A 21,672-nucleotide genomic window follows, 5' to 3' on the forward strand; every position below is an offset into this window, starting at 1 on the left:
TCTCGAAGTATCGTTTTAGTACTCTGCTGGCCGTAAATTGGACGATTCCCAGCATCTTGTGTCCCGATGTCCCGATGTGACAACTCCGGATTCTCGAAATGAGTGCACAGAATTAATTCACGACGCTCTTTTTCGTTCGACGACATTTTTCCAAATTTACGAAAAATTGACAGTGAAGCATGGCCAACGTGATCTATACACTCTTATCTGATTATAAGTGAAAGCTGAAGATATAATTCCTAAAAATTAAATTTCTACAGCGTTTTTTCCGTGATGCAATTTGATGTGACACACCCTTTATCCGGTACACTGTGGCTCTCGTAGTCGAGTGGAGAGCGACGTCAGCAAGCTTCAACCCAATACCGATGAAAATGATGTGAATATCACGTTGCGAGTGCAAAGTTCTCTCAGAATGTTTTGCGCCATTGAATAATCGATGATCTCGTATCGTCACCTTTTGGTGCAGACCCGCAAAAATAATCCATCAATGCGTTCGTGGTACACAAAGAGAAAGGTGTAATCCAATCAATTCAGTAATTACCATCTCTGCCAGTTTGTGCACCGCCATGTTTCATTTTTTCCCCACGCAGGATAATATATCAATCGAGAGATCTTTTTCATTCTTGGAATACAAAACAGAGAATTTTGTTTTGAATCCAATTGTTATAAAATAACAGAAACCTTTTATTTGGGAAATTTCATAGAATCCAACTGAACGATTGATTGTCAGCAGCTTTTCCTCCAGTCTCCCAACTCCCAATTTTTGAACCTCTTTTTTCAACTCGTTTGATGATGTCTACAATCTAACGAAAGAAACCCATGACTATGAAAATGTTTAAGGACAAAAAATAATTGATTATATGTGATGTACTTTCGCTGGTTGATCTACAAACAAATCTTCAAACTCCTCAGGGATTTTGCCATCAACCATCACCAAACAATACGAAACGAAAGCAGATCCAACAAAATATTTTAAAGTGAATCTCAAATTTCAAAAGTATTGAATTTCAAACAACTAATCTAAGTAACACTCCCGATGCTCCAGCATTCTTACCGCTCTCGTAATTTTCCACAGCCAGCAGTCACAGCCAGCAGGATTTTTGCCATCTGAAGACATATATCAATTCCTGGGGGTGCCATTCTCCTGCAAGGATACGGATTCAAGACAACCATTGGCTGTTGTGTTGCCACTGTTTTGTATTCATGGAAATTTGCATAACTGCCGATATGAAATATCACAAGCTTGATATAGTGCTCGCAAAACGTAACGTATGCGTTCGGTGTTATGGTAAGATTGGTTACGTTGGTCAAACAACAAGAATCGGACAACTCCTTGGTCCTCCACCCACTCCCCATCGCCCCGCATGTTGAACAAAGCTTCCGAGCGAACCGGTGCTGTTCCAGGATTATAACCAACGAAATAATCTCATCCTTTTGCAGTATTGAACATGATGCACAACCAAGAGCTCCGCCGTCGATGCATGTGAATGCATTCAAGCTGTGGTTGAAAGTCCTTATTATTACACAAGCGGGGATGCGGGAATGGAGCTGTTGTGGTATGTCTGCTGGTGCTGGGATCGTGGTTGCTACAGCAAGCACTTATATTTCACTAACAATTCATGGTTGTTTTCAGACTAAAGGAAGAACAAAAAAACAACGACCTGGAATTGATTATGGTCTCTAATCGGGAGATTGTCATTCCGTTTCAGTGAGCACATCATAATCTCAAACACGTATATATGATGACATTCCAGCAGCATCTTCCTCGTTATGATGTTTGTTCGGTCTGGCGGAAACGCGTTTCTTAGGCGCACGTGTTTTTTTTTGTTTCGTCCGAATATTACTTTTGATATAGTTTCTGTTTTTTGTCGTAGGTTTGCTCGTTTCCGCTCGACAAAGCCGAATAATAATCGCAATAAATCAGTCCTAATAAACAATACCTTGATTGGTGTTATTTGTTTTTTTCTTCTCTCTCTCGGAATCGATTCTCGATGTTTGTTACTAGCTAGAGTGGTGCGGAGTGTTTGTTGTTGGACTGTTCAGTTGGAATGAAAATTCGCGTAAAGGTCACCACTCAGGACCATCCTCTAAAGCAGCGATATTCAACCTTCGGTCAGTCAAGGTTTTAAATTATTTTATGTATGCTATAAATAACAGAACTTAAGAAATCATTACCTATTCAGTCATTCCATGCCAAACCGATATAGTGGTTCTCATTATTTCGTCAAAAGAGGTAATTTTGTTCTTTATCGCAAAACATTAGACCCGATTTTTTTTCATTTTTTCATTATTTTAGGTCATTTTAGGTCCGAAAAATCATGTTTTTCCACTTTTTTCCCAAAAATGACTTTCTTCAAAAATTCATAACTTTTGAACCACTGAACCGATTTATATGATCGACATATTAATTTGAAGCCAACGACGAAAAATAATTATCGGTCCATCGTTTAAATTTTAAAACCCATATCTTAAAAACCAAATAAATAGTATTTCTGATATCGAGATATGTTGGGGGTCTCCGTAGCCTCATTGGTTGCGCGTTCGCTTAGTAAGCGTTCGATCGTGAGCTCAAAATTCAGGGCCCTCATTGACCATCTTCGTGTTGTTACAGAAAAACTACGTCCTCGCAACAATAATCAGCTATGGAGATCGATCCACGGTCGAAATAAGATCGATTCATTCATACAACTACTCCGCCCTGCAAGACACATCGGGCTGCTGTTCTATAAATAACTCAACAATAATCAATCAACTGTCTCCGCTGTCCGGTCTAATTGGATAATGGAAGAACGGAAGGAAAACTCTCACGCCTAAATGGCTATGACAGGTACACGATTAAAACTCGGCTCATTTACAGCTAAAATAATAAAGCCTCAAATAAACAAAAAGGATAAGAAAAAAAAATTGAGATATGTAACTCAAAAAATCCTCAGCTTTCAAGAAAAAGTATTAAAAAATATAGTGCCATGAGAACAGTAAAAAACGAGTACAATCAATAATTACGAAAATAAAATACATTTCTTATGCAAGTACATTTTTTTTAACACTCCTATACTCGCGCATTGGTCTGTCAGACCGAGAAATCAATAATTCGTTCATTTCTCAGAAAATATCAACACTACGACTTTGCGATTCTCTCTAGCTTCGTTATTCATCGTTCGTCATCGTTTAGCGTATCGCATGTGTTGGTACAAAGGGAACGTGTGCCACATTTTAACACTTTCGGTCTGACACACCGACGCGAGTATAGGAGTAACTTTTTTGAACAAGTGCCTTTTTCATATTCTAGAATATTGTTGAATGAAATGTATAAATTAATGTTAGTGGCGTGGAATATTTATTGAATATAATGCATAAGATCATTACCGGACTATTCTTATCTGATTTCAGTCCCTTTTGTAACTGGATTGAACGGATCCATATATTAACTATTCGTCGATATATTCGTCGTTAGATTCATACGTTCAAAAGCATAATATAAATGTTTGACTTTCGTATAGTTATTCGCTAAACATTAGGCTGACAAAAAAGTCCTGCGGTATTTTTTTTGAATTTTCATTTGTTCATAAAATTAGTTACAATCATCTGCGCCGTTTTGTTCGATGCCAACTATAACAGGGGTATTATCCCAACGATGCCAACTTCATAATACCCCTGTTATAGAAGCTCGCTTCTTTATTGGCAAAAAACTCGGATAGCCAATTTTCACAGGCCTCTTTTGTGGCTAACTTCTGACTACCTAGCTCGTTCGCCATGGACAAAAACAGGTGGTAGTCACACAATCATCTGTTTTAAGTCAAATATGCGCCGTTTTGTTCGATGACTTGTTCCCAACGATGCCAACTTCATAATACCCCTGTTATAGAAGCTCGCTTCTTTATTGGCAAAAAACTCGGATAGCCAATTTTCACAGGCCTCTTTTGTGGCTAACTTCTGACTACCTAGCTCGTTCGCCATGGACAAAAACAGGTGGTAGTCACTTGGTGCAAGGTCCGGACTATACGGCGGATGCAAAAGAACCTCCCATCCGAGCTTCCGGAGCTTCTGGCGCGTCACCAAAGAAGTGTGTGGCCTTGCGTTGTCCTGATGGAAGACAATGCGGCCTCTGTTTATCAAAGATGGCCTCTTCTTCATGAGTGCTACCTTCAAGCGGTCCAGTTGTTGGCAGTACAGGTCCGAATTGAGCGTTTGGCCATAGGGAAGCAGCTCATAATAGATTATTCCTTGACAATCTCACCAAACACGCAGCAGAACCTTCCTGGCCGTTAATGAGGGCTTGGCCACCGTCTGAGCCGCTTCAGCGGGCTTCGACCACGACCGTTTGCGCTTCACGTTGTCGTAAGTGACCCACTTTTCATCGCCAGTCACCATCCGCTTCAGAAACGGGTCGATTTTGTTGCGATTCAGCAGTGATTCACATGCGTCGATACGGTCAAAGATGTTTTTTTGCGTCAACGTTTGTAGCACCCATACATCGAGCTTCTTTGTGAATCCAAGCTTCTTCAAATGGTTAATAACGGTTTGATGACTTATCCCCAGCTCTTGGCCGATGCTACGGCTGCTACTATGCCGGTCTTTCTCGGCTAATTCAGCGATTTTGTCGCAATTTTCGACGACAGGCCTTCCGGAGCGTGGCGCATCTTCGACTACCTCTACACCAGAACGAAAACGTTGAAACCATCGTTGTGCGGTGGAAATGGAAACTGTATCGGGTCCATAAACTGCACAAATTTTATTGGCAGCTTGAGATGCATTTTTGCCTTTGTCATAGTAGTACTGTAAAATATGTCGGATTTTCTCTTTATTTTGCTCCATATTTGCGACACTATAACTCACGAACGACTTAACCAAACAAAACACTGTCAAGGACTATATTATAGCGCGCAAAAATACCTTTCCAACAAGCTATAGTATGACTCGATACAATGAATACAACTAGAACTACGCGCTTACAACGACACCTCGCGGAAATACCGCAGGCCTAATATAATGGTCATACATATTTATACACACTTGTGAAAGAATTTCACTTTTTGCAGTAAACAGTAAACTATAAACTAATCGGTAGCTTATGATAATTTTTAACAGTTACGGTTTCGGAGATAGTTTTTTTAATAATGGACAATATCGACAAGAAAACAAGAAAAAGAAAATCAAGTTCCTAGAAATCCTTTTATATCGTCTTTTGCGCCCCATCTAAAAAAGGCATTAATTCTTAGTTTGCCAAGAAAACAGAGACAAAGAATACTAGAAATATGCTAACTTTATATTCCAGAACCTTTATCATCTGGTAATTAACTAGAAGACATTCTTCTCTTCGATAAAAGACCCGAAAAACACGCAACAACTGCATAAAATTTAAAAAAAAAAATTTTGTTTCGAGTATTCAGTTATGCTATGTTCTGATTCTTACTCCAATGAATCGATTGTGGTGATTAATACGTTTTTATGTTATTTTATAGCTTATACTTCCATGAATTATATTCAGTTGCTTACTTTTGATTAATTACAGTGAAAAATTCGAAATTCGTTTTTTGTGTTGGAGTATCAAAAATTACTCTATTTTGAGGAGGTTGAATTAGATGACTATTCAAATATAATAAAGACGAAGAAGACATATTTTATGGAATTTTTTCATTTATTAATACTTGTCTGGATCGACCCGATCCACCAACGATAGCTCAGGGAATTTATCACAATTTCACTTTCGAACCAACAATTAAAAACGCTTGGTACTTGACAAACTACACGGATTTATTACCAGGAAGTACATTTATTTTTACATGTGAACGGATTGACTACTGGACTGAGACTAACTTCCTTTCTCAACTCTATATCTATTTCCTATTATTTCATTTAAATCTATACTTTCTATTTAATTTACACAACCATTTGAAATTCAAAGACAACAATCACTCTATAGATAACAAAATATTACACTGACAATTACCCTATCGCCTTCTCTATTTACATACACTCATACACATATCTTTGCCATAATTCGCATTTTGCCAGTGGCGCATCATCCATAGGGGGCTGCCAACTCCGACATCCTCGCCCACCCAGAAATTAGATTATTTCTGAAAATATATAAAAAACCTCTTCGACTTGGGATGGGGAAGGAAAGAATGTTTCTGATACGCTATTAAATGTCAGTGTTGTCTGGCATTGGAAGTAGACAAATTTTCTCCACTGGTCTTTTTAGTAACCCTGTAGCCGTTCTCAAAGTTACTACACGAACAATTCCATCTTCTCCTGGGTGTACTTGTTCAATTCTGCCCATTTTCCACTTCATGGGTGGTTGATTATCATCATGTATTACTACTAATTTACCAACTTCGATTGCAATAGGAGGACGCCACCTTTTAGTTCTGCCTTGCAGCTGACAAAGATATTCACGTCTCCACCTCTTCCAAAAGTCCTGAAGTTTCCGTTGTATTTGCTGCCAATTATTCAAACGATTCAATGGTACCGCCGAAAAATCTGGATCAGGTATTGATTGAAGCGACGATCCTATCAGGAAATGTGCTGGTGTCAGCGGTTCCAAATCATTTGGATCATTTGATAACGGTGTAATAGGTCTGGAGTTTAAGCATCCTTCAATTTGTACAAGCAGTGTATACATATCTTCATGTGATACTGGGGTGTCTCCAATAACTCTCAATATATGGTGTTTCGCCGATCGAACTGCTGCCTCCCATATACCTCCAAAGTGAGGAGCACTAGGCGGATTAAAATGCCAGTATATGCCTTCTTCTGCACAAATTTTCGTCACCTTTGCGTGATGTTGGGAATCTTTCAAAAGTTTCAAAACTTCGTTGAGTTTGTTCCTTGCTCCGATAAAATTGGTACCGTTGTCGGAGTAAATATCTGAGCACCTACCCCTGCGTGCTATAAATCTGCGAAGTGCCTGTATGAATCGATCTGTTGTCAAATCTGACACAAGTTCCAAATGTATCGCCTTGGTACATAAACAAACAAAAAGTGCAACATAAGCCTTGATTGCAGTTCGTCGCGGTGCGGGACGGATAAAAATTGGCCCGAAATAATCAACGCCTGCCTTCGAAAATGGTCGAGACACAGTCACGCGTGGTGCTGGAAGTTCTCCCATTAGTTGTTGTGCTGTGGTAGGTTTTGTGCGGTAGCATTTGTGGCATAAGTGAACTACTTGTTTTGCCACACTTCTGCCTCCTAGAGGCCAAAATCGAAGGCGAATTACACTCAGCATTAGCTGTGGGCCAGCATGGAGCAAATTCCGATGGTAAGTTTGCATTATCATTCGAGTGATTCGATGCCGAGCAGGTAAAATTATGGGATGTTTACTATTTTCAGATTCCTTTGAATGAGCCAAACGACCGCCAACCTTGAGAAGACCCTCTTGTGACAGGAATGGATAAAACCATCTCAATGGTGATTTGCTGGATACCATTCCTCCATTGGCCAGTGCCTTCCTTTCGGCAGCAAAAGCCTCGCGTTGGACCAGGAGAACTAGGTGGTTTTCTGCATCTCGAAGCTCAGCCGTAGTGATGAATGGATAAGTTTCCTTTTTCGGTGAGTTTTGTAGAATTTTCATTAATCTTTTCCATATTGCAGTGTGACGAATCAACGTTGTGTAGGAGGAAAACCTTGACAGATACCAGCCAATGAAATCTTCTTCTGTGGAAGCTGCAACAACAGCAGCTGTACGCCGACGTTCTGTGGAGCCATCCTTCCGGCTTATGTTAGTCGTGGATTCAGGCCAATTCTCGGGACCCTCTGCAAGCCAACTGGGACCATGCCACCAAAATTTATTGGATACAATATCGCCCGGAGAGATGCCTCTGGATATGAGATCGGCAGGATTATGTGTACCAGGAACATAACGCCAGGCACAACCCTCTGTTATGCCTTGGACCTTCGCCACCCTGTTTGCGACGAAAGTAGTCCAGTTATTCGGAGCGGATAGGATCCAGTTTAAGGCGCACGTAGAATCTGTCCAGAATGTGGATCGCGCTTCTACTCTGATAGCCTTCTGCACCTTCTCGTAAAGTTGTGCTATGAGCAGTGCCCCGCACAGCTCGAGCCTCGGAATTGTTTGCGTTTTCAAAGGTGCAACCTTTGATTTTGAAGTTAAGAGGTGAACTTCAGTATTCCCTTCTAGGTTTTGACTTTTTACATAAATGCAACCGCCATACGCTTTCTCTGATGCATCCGAAAAACAATGGATCTCCACCGACACAGCGTTAGGAATTATTATGCAACGTTTAATTTTTATTTCTCTCAGGAGGGGAAGTTGTTTGTAAAAAATTCGCCATTTCTCGCCCACCGTTTTGGGTACCGGTTGATCCCATTCTAATAATTTTTCATTATCGTCACGCAAAATCCAAAGGGATTGCATTAAAATTTTCGCGGTTGTTATTGTGGCTCCTATTATCCCGAGAGGATCAAACAAAGTGGCTATGATTGAAAGAATCCGACGTTTAGTAAGTATTGTTTCATCGTCGGTCGTGGAAAGTTTAAAATCGAATCGGAAAAAATCTTCATCAGGTAACCAGGTAAGTCCTAATGCTTTAACTGATGGTTTTGTATCTAAATTAATACAATTTTGTATCGCCAGGTTCTCTCCAGAAATTCCTCTTAATATTTCTGGGCAATTGCTCGCCCATTTCCTGAGAGAAAATCCACCGCTTTTCATCAGGCTTTCTAGTTGCATTCTCAGGTTGCATACTTCTGTTGGATTATTGGCTCCTGTGATGATGTCATCCATGTAGGCGTCTTCAATGATTACCTTGGCAGCTTCTGGAAAATGATCCTGTTCATCCATTGCCAATTGCTTTAGCGTACGAGTGGCTAGGAATGGTGCCGGTCTCGTTAGGAATTATTATGCAACGTTTAATTTTTATTTCTCTCAGGAGGGGAAGTTGTTTGTAAAAAATTCGCCATTTCTCGCCCACCGTTTTGGGTACCGGTTGATCCCATTCTAATAATTTTTCATTATCGTCACGCAAAATCCAAAGGGATTGCATTAAAATTTTCGCGGTTGTTATTGTGGCTCCTATTATCCCGAGAGGATCAAACAAAGTGGCTATGATTGAAAGAATCCGACGTTTAGTAAGTATTGTTTCATCGTCGGTCGTGGAAAGTTTAAAATCGAATCGGAAAAAATCTTCATCAGGTAACCAGGTAAGTCCTAATGCTTTAACTGATGGTTTTGTATCTAAATTAATACAATTTTGTATCGCCAGGTTCTCTCCAGAAATTCCTCTTAATATTTCTGGGCAATTGCTCGCCCATTTCCTGAGAGAAAATCCACCGCTTTTCATCAGGCTTTCTAGTTGCATTCTCAGGTTGCATACTTCTGTTGGATTATTGGCTCCTGTGATGATGTCATCCATGTAGGCGTCTTCAATGATTACCTTGGCAACTTCTGGAAAATGATCCTGTTCATCCATTGCCAATTGCTTTAGCGTACGAGTGGCTAGGAATGGTGCCGGTCTCGTTCCATAAGTGACCGTGTTTAGCTCATATGTTGCAACGTCTTCTGCCGGTGATGCTCGCCATAGGATCGATTGCAATGGTCGGTCCTTGGGATGCATATTTATTTGTCGAAACATTTTCTCGACGTCCGCTACAACCATTATTTGTTTTGTACGACAGCGTAATACAATCGATCGGAGTTCCTCTTGAATGGTGGGCCCTGTCATCAGTGCATCATTGAGAGAAATATTCGTAGAAGTTTTGCAAGAAGCATCGAAGACCACGCGTACTTTAGTGGTGCTGCTCGACTCCTTGACCACCGGATGATGCGGTAGATAGCAACGTTTGATTTCTCCGTTATCAGTTACCTTCTCCATGTGACCTAGACGACAATATTCCGTTAGAAAAGAAGTGTATTGATCTTTCAATTCAACATCTCGTGCCAATCGTCGTTCCGTTGCCTGAAGACGGCGAAGCGCTATTTCCTTTGAATCTCCCAATTGATCCACAATGCCTTCGTGCTTGGGTAAACATATGGTATAACGACCGTTGGTGTCACGCTGAACCGTATCAGTGAATATTTCCTCGCATCGTGCCTCTTCTGGTGAATAGTTTGACGTCGAACCAACTTCCTCACAGGACCAAAATTGTTTCATAAGCGATTCTAAATTATTTGAAGTCGATGCATTGCAATTTATGTGTAGTGGCTGGCCAATAGCTGTTGCACCGCCACACACCACCCATCCGAAAACTGAATCATTCAGGGCAGGTAAGTGATCACCCAATGCTATCTTTCTTCCCCCATGGAAAAAGTCGAAGAAGAATTCGATACCGAGTATGATATCAACAGGTTGGGATATGAGGAAGGAAGGATCGGCCAATTCGATTCCTTGTGGTATTTTCCATCCAGTAGTGTCCACTGTAGCAGTTGGAATGTTAACAGTGACCTTGGGGAGCACCAAAAAGTTCATTCCGCGTGAAAAATTTGATAAACGCGACCTTATTTTCGCCCTTATTCTTTGCTTCGCATTTGAAGCTAGGGATCCAATTCCTAACACCGAAATGTCTACCCTGTCTCGGTGTACCCTAAGCCGCTGACTTAATTTCTCAGTAATGAAGTTACTTTCTGATCCGGAGTCGAGAAGCGCTCGAGCTGGGAATCGTACACCTTCATCATCTTCAACGATAACGATTGCTGTTGCTAGTAGAACCTGCGACGCACATCTTTGGACAGTATTCGAAATGGATGAATCCGTGGCTGCCACGTTAGCCATTTGCGAGGTGGATGGTTCATTACCGCCGGAAGTGGAAGCGCATGGTGTTGCCGTTGATATTGATTTTGGGTTTCCTTCTCTTTGTGTTTTGAAGCATACCAATGAGTGATGACGCCCTTTGCAATGTCGACATGAATATTTGGATTGGCATTCCTTTGCTTGGTGGCCATGTCTGAAGCAATTTCGGCAAAGAGAACGCTTACGGAGTAACGTATCTCTCTCTGCGACTGACATCCGTTGAAAAGTACTACATTGGTATAGTGGATGATGGCCCTCACACGCTACACAGCCACTGAAGGTTTGTACTGCGCTATAGGATGTCCTCTGAACGGATGGCTTCTGCTTGGCAGCGGGTGGAATTTGATGCACAAATTTATCTACTGGCTTCGACGGTAGAGACTCCAGGATACGAACACGTCGCTGTAGAAAGTCTGTCAGGTCCTGCAGGGTGTCTTGCTCTTTCGTGGACGAATATTCTTCCCATCCTCTTCGAGTGGTTGAATCGAGACGAGAAGTGAGAATGTTCACTAGCAACAGGTCTCTATAATCGCCGGGCTGTACAACCTGGTCCAATGTTTGTACGATTCTCTGGAAACCTTCTAGCAAACCTTGCAAATCGGAAGTAGATTCCTTGGTGAGTGTGGGCAACTTGAAGAGTGATTTTACTTGAAGCTTCTTCAATTGCTTGCTGTTGTTGTACCTCTTTAATAACATATCCCAAGCGATTTGATAGTTAGCCTTCGTGATTTGCAAGGCATCTATCAGCGCTTTCGCTTCTCCTTGAAGACAACCCTTCAAGTAATGGAATTTTTCCACCTCCGGAAGATCCGATTTGAGATGTATAAGAGAAGTGAAAAGATCTCTAAAGCTGTACCATTCCTCGATGTTCCCATTGAACGTTTGCAATTTAATTTGCGGAAGGCGCACGTGATCTAGCGTTCCCAACATAGATGCATCGTGGCCACGAACGGACTGATCTAGAAAACCTGGCTCCTGTCTATCTTTAGCCTTATCCATCAGGAAGGATTTAGCAAAGTAATAACGCTCACTAAACTCCTGTCGTTCTTTCTGATAAGAATCTCCTTCTTCTACAAAATCATCGTGTGATTTGACATCAACCAATGTCTCTCCAAATCTCTCCCAAAGATCATCAAGCTTCTGTAGGCGCACGTTCACTTGGCTGGCGGATGTCTCTTCTTTGAACGTCTCAACAAATATCCAAATATCGTTGAACGTTGCTTGGATTTCTTTCAATTTAATAACCAATTGCTTCAATGATGGCGCCTTCTTTGCGGTGGAACTGGATGTAGGCGGCATTTTACCTCAGCGTTTTGTGAATCCGGTAAATTAAAAGGGAACTGGTGTAGAATTCTGCAATATCCTAGCTTCGCTAGGCATATACTGTATAACTGACCTTACAGAAAAACAGTTGAACCCAATGCAGAATGCGAAACTGAAGAATGACGTCACTCAATGGAATTCCAGCGAAACTATTCGCTTGCCAAATTGACCAAATTTCAGGAATATCGCAACTCAATTGCAATACCAGGGATACGTGTGAGAAGTCAGTCGAAGAGGGTATAAAACTCAATCAAAAACGTGTATTTTCTGAAGATAGCTTCGGCTAGCATATACTGCAGTAAATTGCACTAACCTGGGCAACAATTTACGGCTCCTCCTCTCCGTCTCACTTATGGGGTTGGTTGGTTTGCCTTGTACCAGGGTTCCAGATCGGTTGTATGGGTCCACAGCAATAAACGCACAGCTCAGCAGTTGTCGCTTGATGTTCCAACAGATGCTCCAAATCGGTTCAGAATGGTTGTAGAAACGACGAAATATTGGTGTAAGTATTTTGTCTTCCTAATTCGGCTGGACATATACTGAACGTAGATTTTTTACCTGGAGAAACTGTAATCCTGTCCTCGTTCAGTATCCTGTCCACACACGATAGTCCTCCCTTGGCCAACGGTGATCCTTGAAGAAAGAATGCTATCCACAAAGCAATTCTTTTGGGTCTATTGCTCTCCCAGTGATAACAATAGAATCGATGGACAATTCCTCAATTGTCTTCCGAATTTCCGATTGGAGTTGACTTCCGGCCTTGTAGAGTGTCACCGACTACCCGTTCCGATTGAAGTTGATTTCCAGTCTTGTAGAATGGCACCGATGATCCGGTTCGAAGGACCAATGTCTGGATCGACCCGATCCACCAACGATAGATAGGAATTTATCACAATTTCACTTTCGAACCAACAATTAAAAACGCTTGGTACTTGACAAACTACACGGATTTATTACCAGGAAGTACATTTATTTTTACATGTGAACGGATTGACTACTGGACTGAGACTAACTTCCTTTCTCAACTCTATATCTATTTCCTATTATTTCATTTAAATCTATACTTTCTATTTAATTTACACAACCATTTGAAATTCAAAGACAACAATCACTCTATAGATAACAAAATATTACACTGACAATTACCCTATCGCCTTCTCTATTTACATACACTCATACACATATCTTTGCCATAATTCGCATTTTGCCAGTGGCGCATCATCCATAGGGGGCTGCCAACTCCGACAATACTCTCTTCTTCAAATAAATGCCAATAAATCCTGAAAAATACACAATGGCAACATTACAGAGAAGTTCAATTTTCGGTCTGTGACACCGTGCGCGAGTATACGTGTTATGATTTTGCACGCGAGTACAGGAGGGTTAATAAAGGGCTAGCTCATTGGCTTCAATTTGATATGTCAATCATCTTAATCGGTTCAGTGGTTCAAAAGTTATGAATTTTTGAAAAAATCATTTTTGAGAAAAAGTGGAAAAAATGATTTTTCGGACCACCCTAAAATGGAAATGGTCACCCAAACGAAAAAATACAAAAATACGGGTCTAATATTTCGCGATGAAGAACGAAACTACAACTGTTCATGGAAATCTGAGAACCACTATATCGGTTTGGCATGAAATGGCTGTATTTTTTTAAGTAGGGCTACGTCTTTCAGCAATGGTGCCAAATCAGAAGACAGGGACGTTTCCGTGAAATAGAAACACCTCCTACAGACACAGACGATGTGTTTTCTCTAATATAGCAATTTAAGCTCCGCTCATTTTAAATTTATTGAGTATAAACAAGATATTCGCAATTTCTCAGCATTCACGATGCATCAGCTATCCAGCTAGCGATAAAACGGCAGCGAGGTTTGTATTCCTCAAGGGTTTAGTTTAGTTTCCAAATTGGCCTTTTTCAGGGCTAGGGGACAATAAACTGAGAATTTTAAATCTAGCAGACAGCAGTCTTTCTCAATGCTGATGTCAGAAACAGCTATTTTGTTCGATGCAGAAGAAGAACGGAAGATAGATACTTATGAGTTATCCCATAGAGGGAAATATAAAAAAATAAACTTTATTTCACTTTTATTTTTGGTTACAAAATGAATTGCCGACGTCTTGTCGGGTCGAAAATAAAATTAAACTAAACTGTTCCTACAGTACCTACTACCTAGCTGGCTAGCAGGGCACATCCGTCCAATTGCTACGTCAGGATTTCCGTTCGTCGCCGTTGGTCGGTGTGCGGTGTCAACTGTCCTGCTGGGTCAGGGAACCGCATCCGTTTCGCTGTCAGCAAGATTGTCCACGCTGCTGCCAGGAATGCCGGTTCAATGCGAAGTAATTGATAACTCCCGTTCTTCAGCTTTGATATTTTGACTACAAAAACGGTGGAAGAGTCATTATGAAGCGCCATCATTTCCAAATATTCGTACGTTTGATCATAGCTTGTGATTTCGATTTCCTGTGATTTTGAAAGTTGTATTGCCAGTTCTAGTTCCGTGGGATATAACATCGCCGTTGAGATTACACCAAGTCGGGAATGTTGGACAGCTTCGAATATGGTATCCAGTTGATAGCGAATTGTGTCCAGATTGAAGACTATGTTGAAGACTACTAATTTATATTGACTGTCTATACGCTTCTCTAGTCAGATTATTAATACTTTTTCCAAAAATATTATTAATTTTGATTTCTTCGTTTTTTTCTGTTATTAACAATTGTTTGAATTTTTTAGTGAGTTGATCTGATTGTTCAGCGTTACAAGGTCCTCGTTATCAAGGTTGATTGTTTTTATAATTGTGCCTAGAAGATCTATGCTTCTTTTCTTTCTATTTTTAGAGGTCAAGTTTTGTAAAATTAGGCTAGCTTGCCTGTGTTTTTGTTTCAGGATTTTTAATATTTCTTCTAATTGTTCATTTTGGTCCAATTTTGCGATTATTGTTTCGTATTGTCTTAATATCAAATGGAATGGCTGTAATTTAAATTCGTGAATTAGTTTATGGTAACCTTGTTTTATGAACACTTTTCCCACTTTGATTGCAAATATTGCGGGGTTGTTGTTCAGATCAGTAATTTCCAAGTGATTCGATTTCGTTATTGAAATGAGTGATAGGACTATAATTATGTTATGATGTTGCTGCAATGATAGGGGACAGAAAACAGGAAAAAGAAAACAAAAACAGAAAAAAATAAAGATTAGTTTTTCTAGTATTGCGTTTTTCTTTTCCGTTTTAGTTTCGTTTTATAGATTTTCCTTCCGTTTTCATCAAGTATGTTAGTGCGCATGTTGTCTGCATCTGTGATTTCGGTATCTTTCTTGGTGTTTTAAATTATTTCTTTTCCTTTCGAAGATCATGTCATTAGGTTGGAATACTTCAGGTTCTTCTCTGGACTTGTTAATTTTTTCAAGATCTTTTATTTTTTTCTCTTTATGGCTTGCAGAAAAGATTCTAAAGAATTCCTCTTTTTTTCTTATTCTTAGAAATACGGCGCAAGCACGACGCAAATTTCAGCGTAAACTCAGCTTTAAACTGGGCGCAAGAACGGCGCTGACAACGAAACATTTCATCTGTGTTTCGGAGCTTGCTCATTCGCAAGAGCGCATGTGTGCACAAGGAGTGGGAGCTCAACTGGGTACAAAAGTCTTGTTGCGCATCAGCACCGAGTTGCATTCTGAAGACTGATTTCACATCAACAGTTCCATTTGACGAGGATTGTCCTACATTTGTAAAATGATATTCTATGTCTTTTTTGTTCGAGAAACTCTTGCACGGTTGTAGACGTAAATGAAGCTTCTCGGTCCATGATGAGAAGGGAAGGTTTTCCTACATTTGATAGACAATGTGTGATTGCCTTTAGTATATATATTGTGTTACGGGTTCTTATGGGGATTGCCATGGTTAGTCGCGAGAGTTCGTCGCAAAGCGTAAGGAAGTTTTTACTATTTATAATGAAGACGTCCATATGAACGATTTGCAATGGTTTTGTTGGTTCCGCTGTTAATTCGTATTTTTGTTTATACGGACGTCTCTCGTACTTAGCTTTTTGACATAGTTTGCAAATATTCATGAACCTGGCGATCTTACTTCTCATACCTGGAAAAAAGAATTTTCTAGGAATGTGTGATTTCGTTTCGGTAATGGCCCTATGATTGGTGTTATGCTGTCTTTGGATGATTAAATCTTGTTCGAGTTCATCTGTGACGTCTTCTAGCATTTTTTCGGTCCAAAAGATTTTAAACGTTTTCGCTCTTGAGAAGTAGTTTTTGTGAATGGTTTGTAGACTCTTAAGTATGCGTTGATCGCAGAACAAACCGTTAATACAGGTTGGTGAAGCGTAATCTTTCAAAATGTTAATGAGAACGGCTAGACTGAATAGTTGTTTCTTGATGATTATTTTATGATAATTTCTAAAGACATTCATGGCTTCAACACTATTTTCCTCGGATGTTTCTAAAGCTATTTGATTTTTGAATTCGTTTAGTGGTCTTTCAGTTGAAGGGATAAAATCATTATCATCGGTATCAGCTGTTGAGTCATGCTGTCGTTGGACGTATTTGCATTCATTTCAATTTCAATTCTGGACAGGGCATCTGTATTTCCATTTAGCGTACCTTTCTTATATTTGATCTCGAATTCAAGCTCTTCGAGGGTTAGTTTCCAATTCAGAAGAAACATTTGATGAACTCTTCATTGTGTATAATTTTTGTGTCCTTTTTCAGACATTTAGTCAAAGTTTTGTTAACTTTGCAAAATCCAATTTCCTGTAGTATCCCAACAATCCAAGAAAGCCTTTAATTTGTGTGGTTGTTTTGGGAATAGGCCAGCTGAGATTTTTTTCGATTTTGCTAGGGTTAGGTTTAATTCCGTTTTGAGTTATAATATGTCCCAAAAATTCGCACTGTTTCTGCAGGAATTCGCATTTGTTAAACTGCACTTTTAGGTTGGCTTGTGCAAGCCATCGAAGTACTTTGTTTAGTTTATCGAGGTGTTGTTGCAAAGAATTTCCAAAAATGATTATGTCATCTAGGTAAACTAGGCAACAATTGCCAATAAGATTCCCTAGAATGCTGTTCATTACGCGCTGAAATGTCGCAGGCGCGTATTTCAGGCCAAAGGGCATGCGAATAAACTCAAAGAGCCCTTTATCTGTTCTCCTCAATTTGGTGAAATCCAGATTTCAGGTCCAGTGTAGAAAAATAAATACTACGACCAAGTCGGTCTAAAATTTCTTCAATTAGAGGAATGGGGAACTTCTCGTTCACCGTTTTCTCATTCAGTTTGCGATAATCAATGACGACACGCCATTTCTTCTTACCGCTCGCATCAAGTTTTTTTAGGAACAATTCAGATCGGAGATGTTCAAGGGGATATTGAGTTTTGAATGATACCATCTGCCAGCATGTCGTTGATTTGTTTTTCGACCTTTGCCTTGTGAATGTGCTGGTATTGGTATGTTTTTACGTGTATCGGAATATCGTCTTTTGTCTTAATGCGATATTGAATTGCAGTAGTACAAGACAACATGTCGCTTTCTTTATTAATTACTAGCTGACACGGCAAACTTCGTTCCGCCCAAAATTTGTTTTTTGTTATCAATACTTTCAAACATTCTCGTTTTCTTACTATGAGCAAGTTCATGAGCCCAATCGCAGAACTGTTCATTGATTGATCTTCTAATCGACCCCGTTGAATTTATCTTTTACTATAAAATTCCTAGTATTTCTAACAAAACTCATCATTATAATATCAGATTATTTTCAGACACAATTCTCGTTCAAGATTTTTCAACCACTTGCAAATAACATGTTTCTCCGTTACATGGAATAAATGTTTTATATAGAAAATATGATAGAATAAAGCCAGTCCTAAATCGGACAATTCCTTTCTCGAGTTCTGCTCTTATCAACACATCCGGCGATCCCTTTTTGGGTATAGATAGAAGAAGATATAGGAGTGCGTTTCATCAAATTAAAATCCATTTCCAGTTTCGAACAAAGATCAATTTCGCTAGCGCAAACATCAAATGAACTAACAGCACTTGTCACTATGTAATTGTAGAACATATGGGACTTTAATTTTCCGAATTTTCCCTTTTTCCTTCAGAGTTTTCCGAAAATTTTCAATTCTTATGTTTGGTTGGAATATTTTTGGTTGAAATATGTGTGATATTTTCATGGGACCCCCTCTCCATTCCATTTGTATGGCAGGCCACCGTACGAATTGAAGCGAATTTTTTATCAAATAGACTACGGTGGTGAGAGAACAAATATGATATCGTCACCGGCCGCACTGTTATGTCAGAGAATCAGTTCAATTCAATGTTCGCCTCAACGATATGATTGATGGAAACTGGTTCTTGGGCATTACATTTGAACGTGGCATGGAGATGGGCAACTATGGTGTTTTGTATCACTCTACCAACTCGAGCGACCAGCGTTTTGTTGAAATTTTAGAAACCTGGCTCGGAATATTCCTTGATTCTAGCAAATTGAATATATTATATTAGCAGGCGATTTCAATATTAATGCTGTTTCGAATCTTGTGGCGAGAATGCCTGGATTTTCCATTCGGTAATTTAGATGAATCAGCGGCTGTTCTAACTAATACCTTGAAAAATTGTACCAATCAGCTAGTTACGCAAAAGTTTGTACTTTTGAAAAACTCGAACAGCTGGTACAATTTGGATCTTTTGCGCCTCAAACGTGAGATAAACAAGTGGTACAACAAATTTCGTAGAACAAATGATGGAAATCATTGGAATATGTACACGATCGGGCGTAATAGATATTCACAATCGATTAAGAAAACTCGTTGTAATATATTCAGAGGAAGATTGATTAGCATCAAAACAACAGCAAAGAGCAAACCGCGGTCCATAACCTTCAATGGCACAGTTGAACAGTCTGAACCTGCTATAGTATCTAAGTTTAACGATTATTTTGTCAATAGTGTTTCATGCAGCTAATGATTTGAATCAAGTCGTTTTACATTTTTGCGTTCTTTAAGTAGATGGTTGAAGTATACGCAATTGAAATTGAATATAAATAATACTAAATTTATGGTAATTTCGCGAAATCGTTCTAATGAAAACGTCTCTATTGTAATTGATGATGAGACAATTGATCGCTTTCGGGAGATTAAATATCTTGGCGTGAATATTTATGATAAACTCAAGTTTAACACTCACATTGACAATGTCATCAATAAAATTTCCAAGAAGTATGAAATCTTATGCCGCTTGAAAAACGATATAACTATTTGTAGCAAAATACAGCTATACAAATCAATCATCTCTCCTCATTTAGACTTTTGTTCTTCCATTTTATTTCTAGCCAGCGGAAAACAAATACCGAGATTACAGTGCTTGCAAAATAAAATAATGCGATTAATACTAAAATGTAATAGGTTCACTTCCTCATTTCTGATGCTGGACGCTTTGCAATGGTAATCCGTTATCGTAAGCAAAGAATTGGTTATTTAACCATGGTGTTCATTTTTAAAGTAGTTACGGGTTGCTGCCTCGATATTTGTGTGATTGATTTGAAAGAGGAAGTGACTTTCATAGATATAACGCTAGAAACGCGAATGAATTAAGAACACCTAGTTTCTTGTCACGTGCTTCACAAAATTCGTTATACTTCAAAGGGAAAAATAACCTGGCTCTCTTCTCAAAATGATCTCTCTTTCCACGATTTTAATATAATACGCTTGGACCGCGATGACAGATACGGAGGGGTACTATTGGGGATCAATAAGTGTCACTCATTTTTCAGAATTGACCTTCCACCTATTGGAGGGATCGAGGCTGTTGCTTGTCATGCAAACATCAGAGGCAAAGACCTTTGTATTGTCAGCTTGTATTGGCCTCCGAGAGCTGCGGTTAGCCGCAAGCAACTTGTTGACATATGCTCACTCCTTCCTGAGCCACGATTGATCTTGGGAGACTTCAACTTTCACGGAACTGCCTGGGGGGAACAGTACGACGACAATCGTTCATCGTTGATATATGACCTTTGTAACAGCTTCAATATGACCGTTTTGAACAATGGGGAAACAACACGTGTACCTAAACCTCCTGTCAACTCAAGTGCTCTTGACCTCTCGCTTTGCTCGAATTCACTATCGTTAGATTGCAAGTGGAATGTAATCCAGGATCTCAACGGTAGTGACCACTTGCCAATCAAAATTTCTATCAACAATGGGTTGAATTCTTCTGAATCTATAAACATGGCATACGACCTCACAAGACACATTGACTGGAGAAAATATGCGAACGCAATTGCTCTAGCCATCAATTCCAGAGATGGTTTGCCTCCATTGGAGGAGTATAACTTCATTTCTCGTTTGATCTATGACAGCGCGGTTCGCGCTCAAACGAAACCCATCCCAGGTTCCACTATTCGTCGAAGGCCTCCCAATCTATGGTGGGATAGCATATGTTCCAAGCTTTATGTAGAAAAATCGAATGCATTTAAAGCTTTTCGGAAACGTGGAACCCCTGAAAATTTTCAGACGTATTTGGACCTTGAAAATCAATTTAAAAACTTGATCAAAGGGAAAAAACGTGCTTATTGGCGAAATTTCGTGGGAAGTTTGTCACGAGAAACGTCAATGAAAAAATTATGGAAAGTGGCTCGAAACATGAGAAATCGCCCTTCAACGAATGAAAGCGAAGAATATTCATATCGATGGATTTTCAATTTTGCACGGAAGGTTTGTCCTGATTCCGCTCCTGTGCAAAAAATTGTTCGAGATATACCACAAGATAGGTGCGATCTTGATTCCGAGTTTTCGATGGTAGAATTCTCTCTTGCTCTTCTTTCATGTAACAATTCTGCTCCATGGTCTGATAAAATAAAATTCAACTTGCTAAAAAACCTCCCTGATGTAGCGAAACATCGCTTGTTGAATTTATTTAATCAGTTTCTAGAGCATAATGTTGTTCCGGATGATTGGAGACAAGTGCGAGTTATAGCAATACAAAAACCCGGAAAACCCGCGTACGACTTCAATTCGTACCGCCCAATAGCAATGCTGTCTTATATACGGAAATTGTTGGAGAAAATGATCTTGTTTCGCCTTGATCGATGGAATGGCCTACTCTCAGGTACACAATATGGGTTCCGCAGGGGCAAGGGGACGAATTATTGTCTTGCGTTGCTTTCTTCAGAAATTCAAATGGCTTACGCCGGAAAAAAACAAATGGCTTCAGTATTCTTGGACATAAAGGAGGCCTTTGATTCTGTTTCAATAGAGGTTTTGTCAGACAAATTACACTCTCGGGGTCTGCCGCCTCTATTGAATAATATGTTATATAACTTGCTTTGTGAGAAACATTTGAATTTTTCTCATGGGGATTTGACAGTAAGTCGGATCTCCTACATGGGACTCCCCCAGGGCTCATGTTTAAGCCCCCTTTTGTACAACTTCTATGTAAGCGATATTGACAATTGCCTTACACAAATTGCAACCTAACACAACTTGCAAATGATGGAGTGGTGTCTGTCGTAGGATCAAACGAATCCGACCTGCAAGGACCCTTACAAGATACTTTGAACAATTTTTCAACCTGGACCATTGGGCTAGGGATCGAATTC

At 39.8% G+C, this 21,672-nt stretch overlaps 1 protein-coding gene across 1 annotated transcript; it reads right to left on the minus strand.

Moving 5' to 3' along the window:
• Positions 1–8,795: 8,795 nt before the first annotated feature.
• Positions 8,796–12,047, minus strand: LOC129766934 (uncharacterized). The gene has a single exon (XM_055767534.1). It carries the CDS (start codon positions 12,045–12,047, stop codon positions 8,796–8,798), a length of 3,252 nt encoding a protein of 1,083 aa, XP_055623509.1.
• Between the last annotated feature and the right edge of the window lie 9,625 nt (positions 12,048–21,672).

The sequence above is a fragment of the Toxorhynchites rutilus genome, chromosome 2 (genome assembly GCF_029784135.1).
Source record: "Toxorhynchites rutilus septentrionalis strain SRP chromosome 2, ASM2978413v1, whole genome shotgun sequence".
Lineage (NCBI taxonomy): Eukaryota > Metazoa > Arthropoda > Insecta > Diptera > Culicidae > Toxorhynchites > Toxorhynchites rutilus.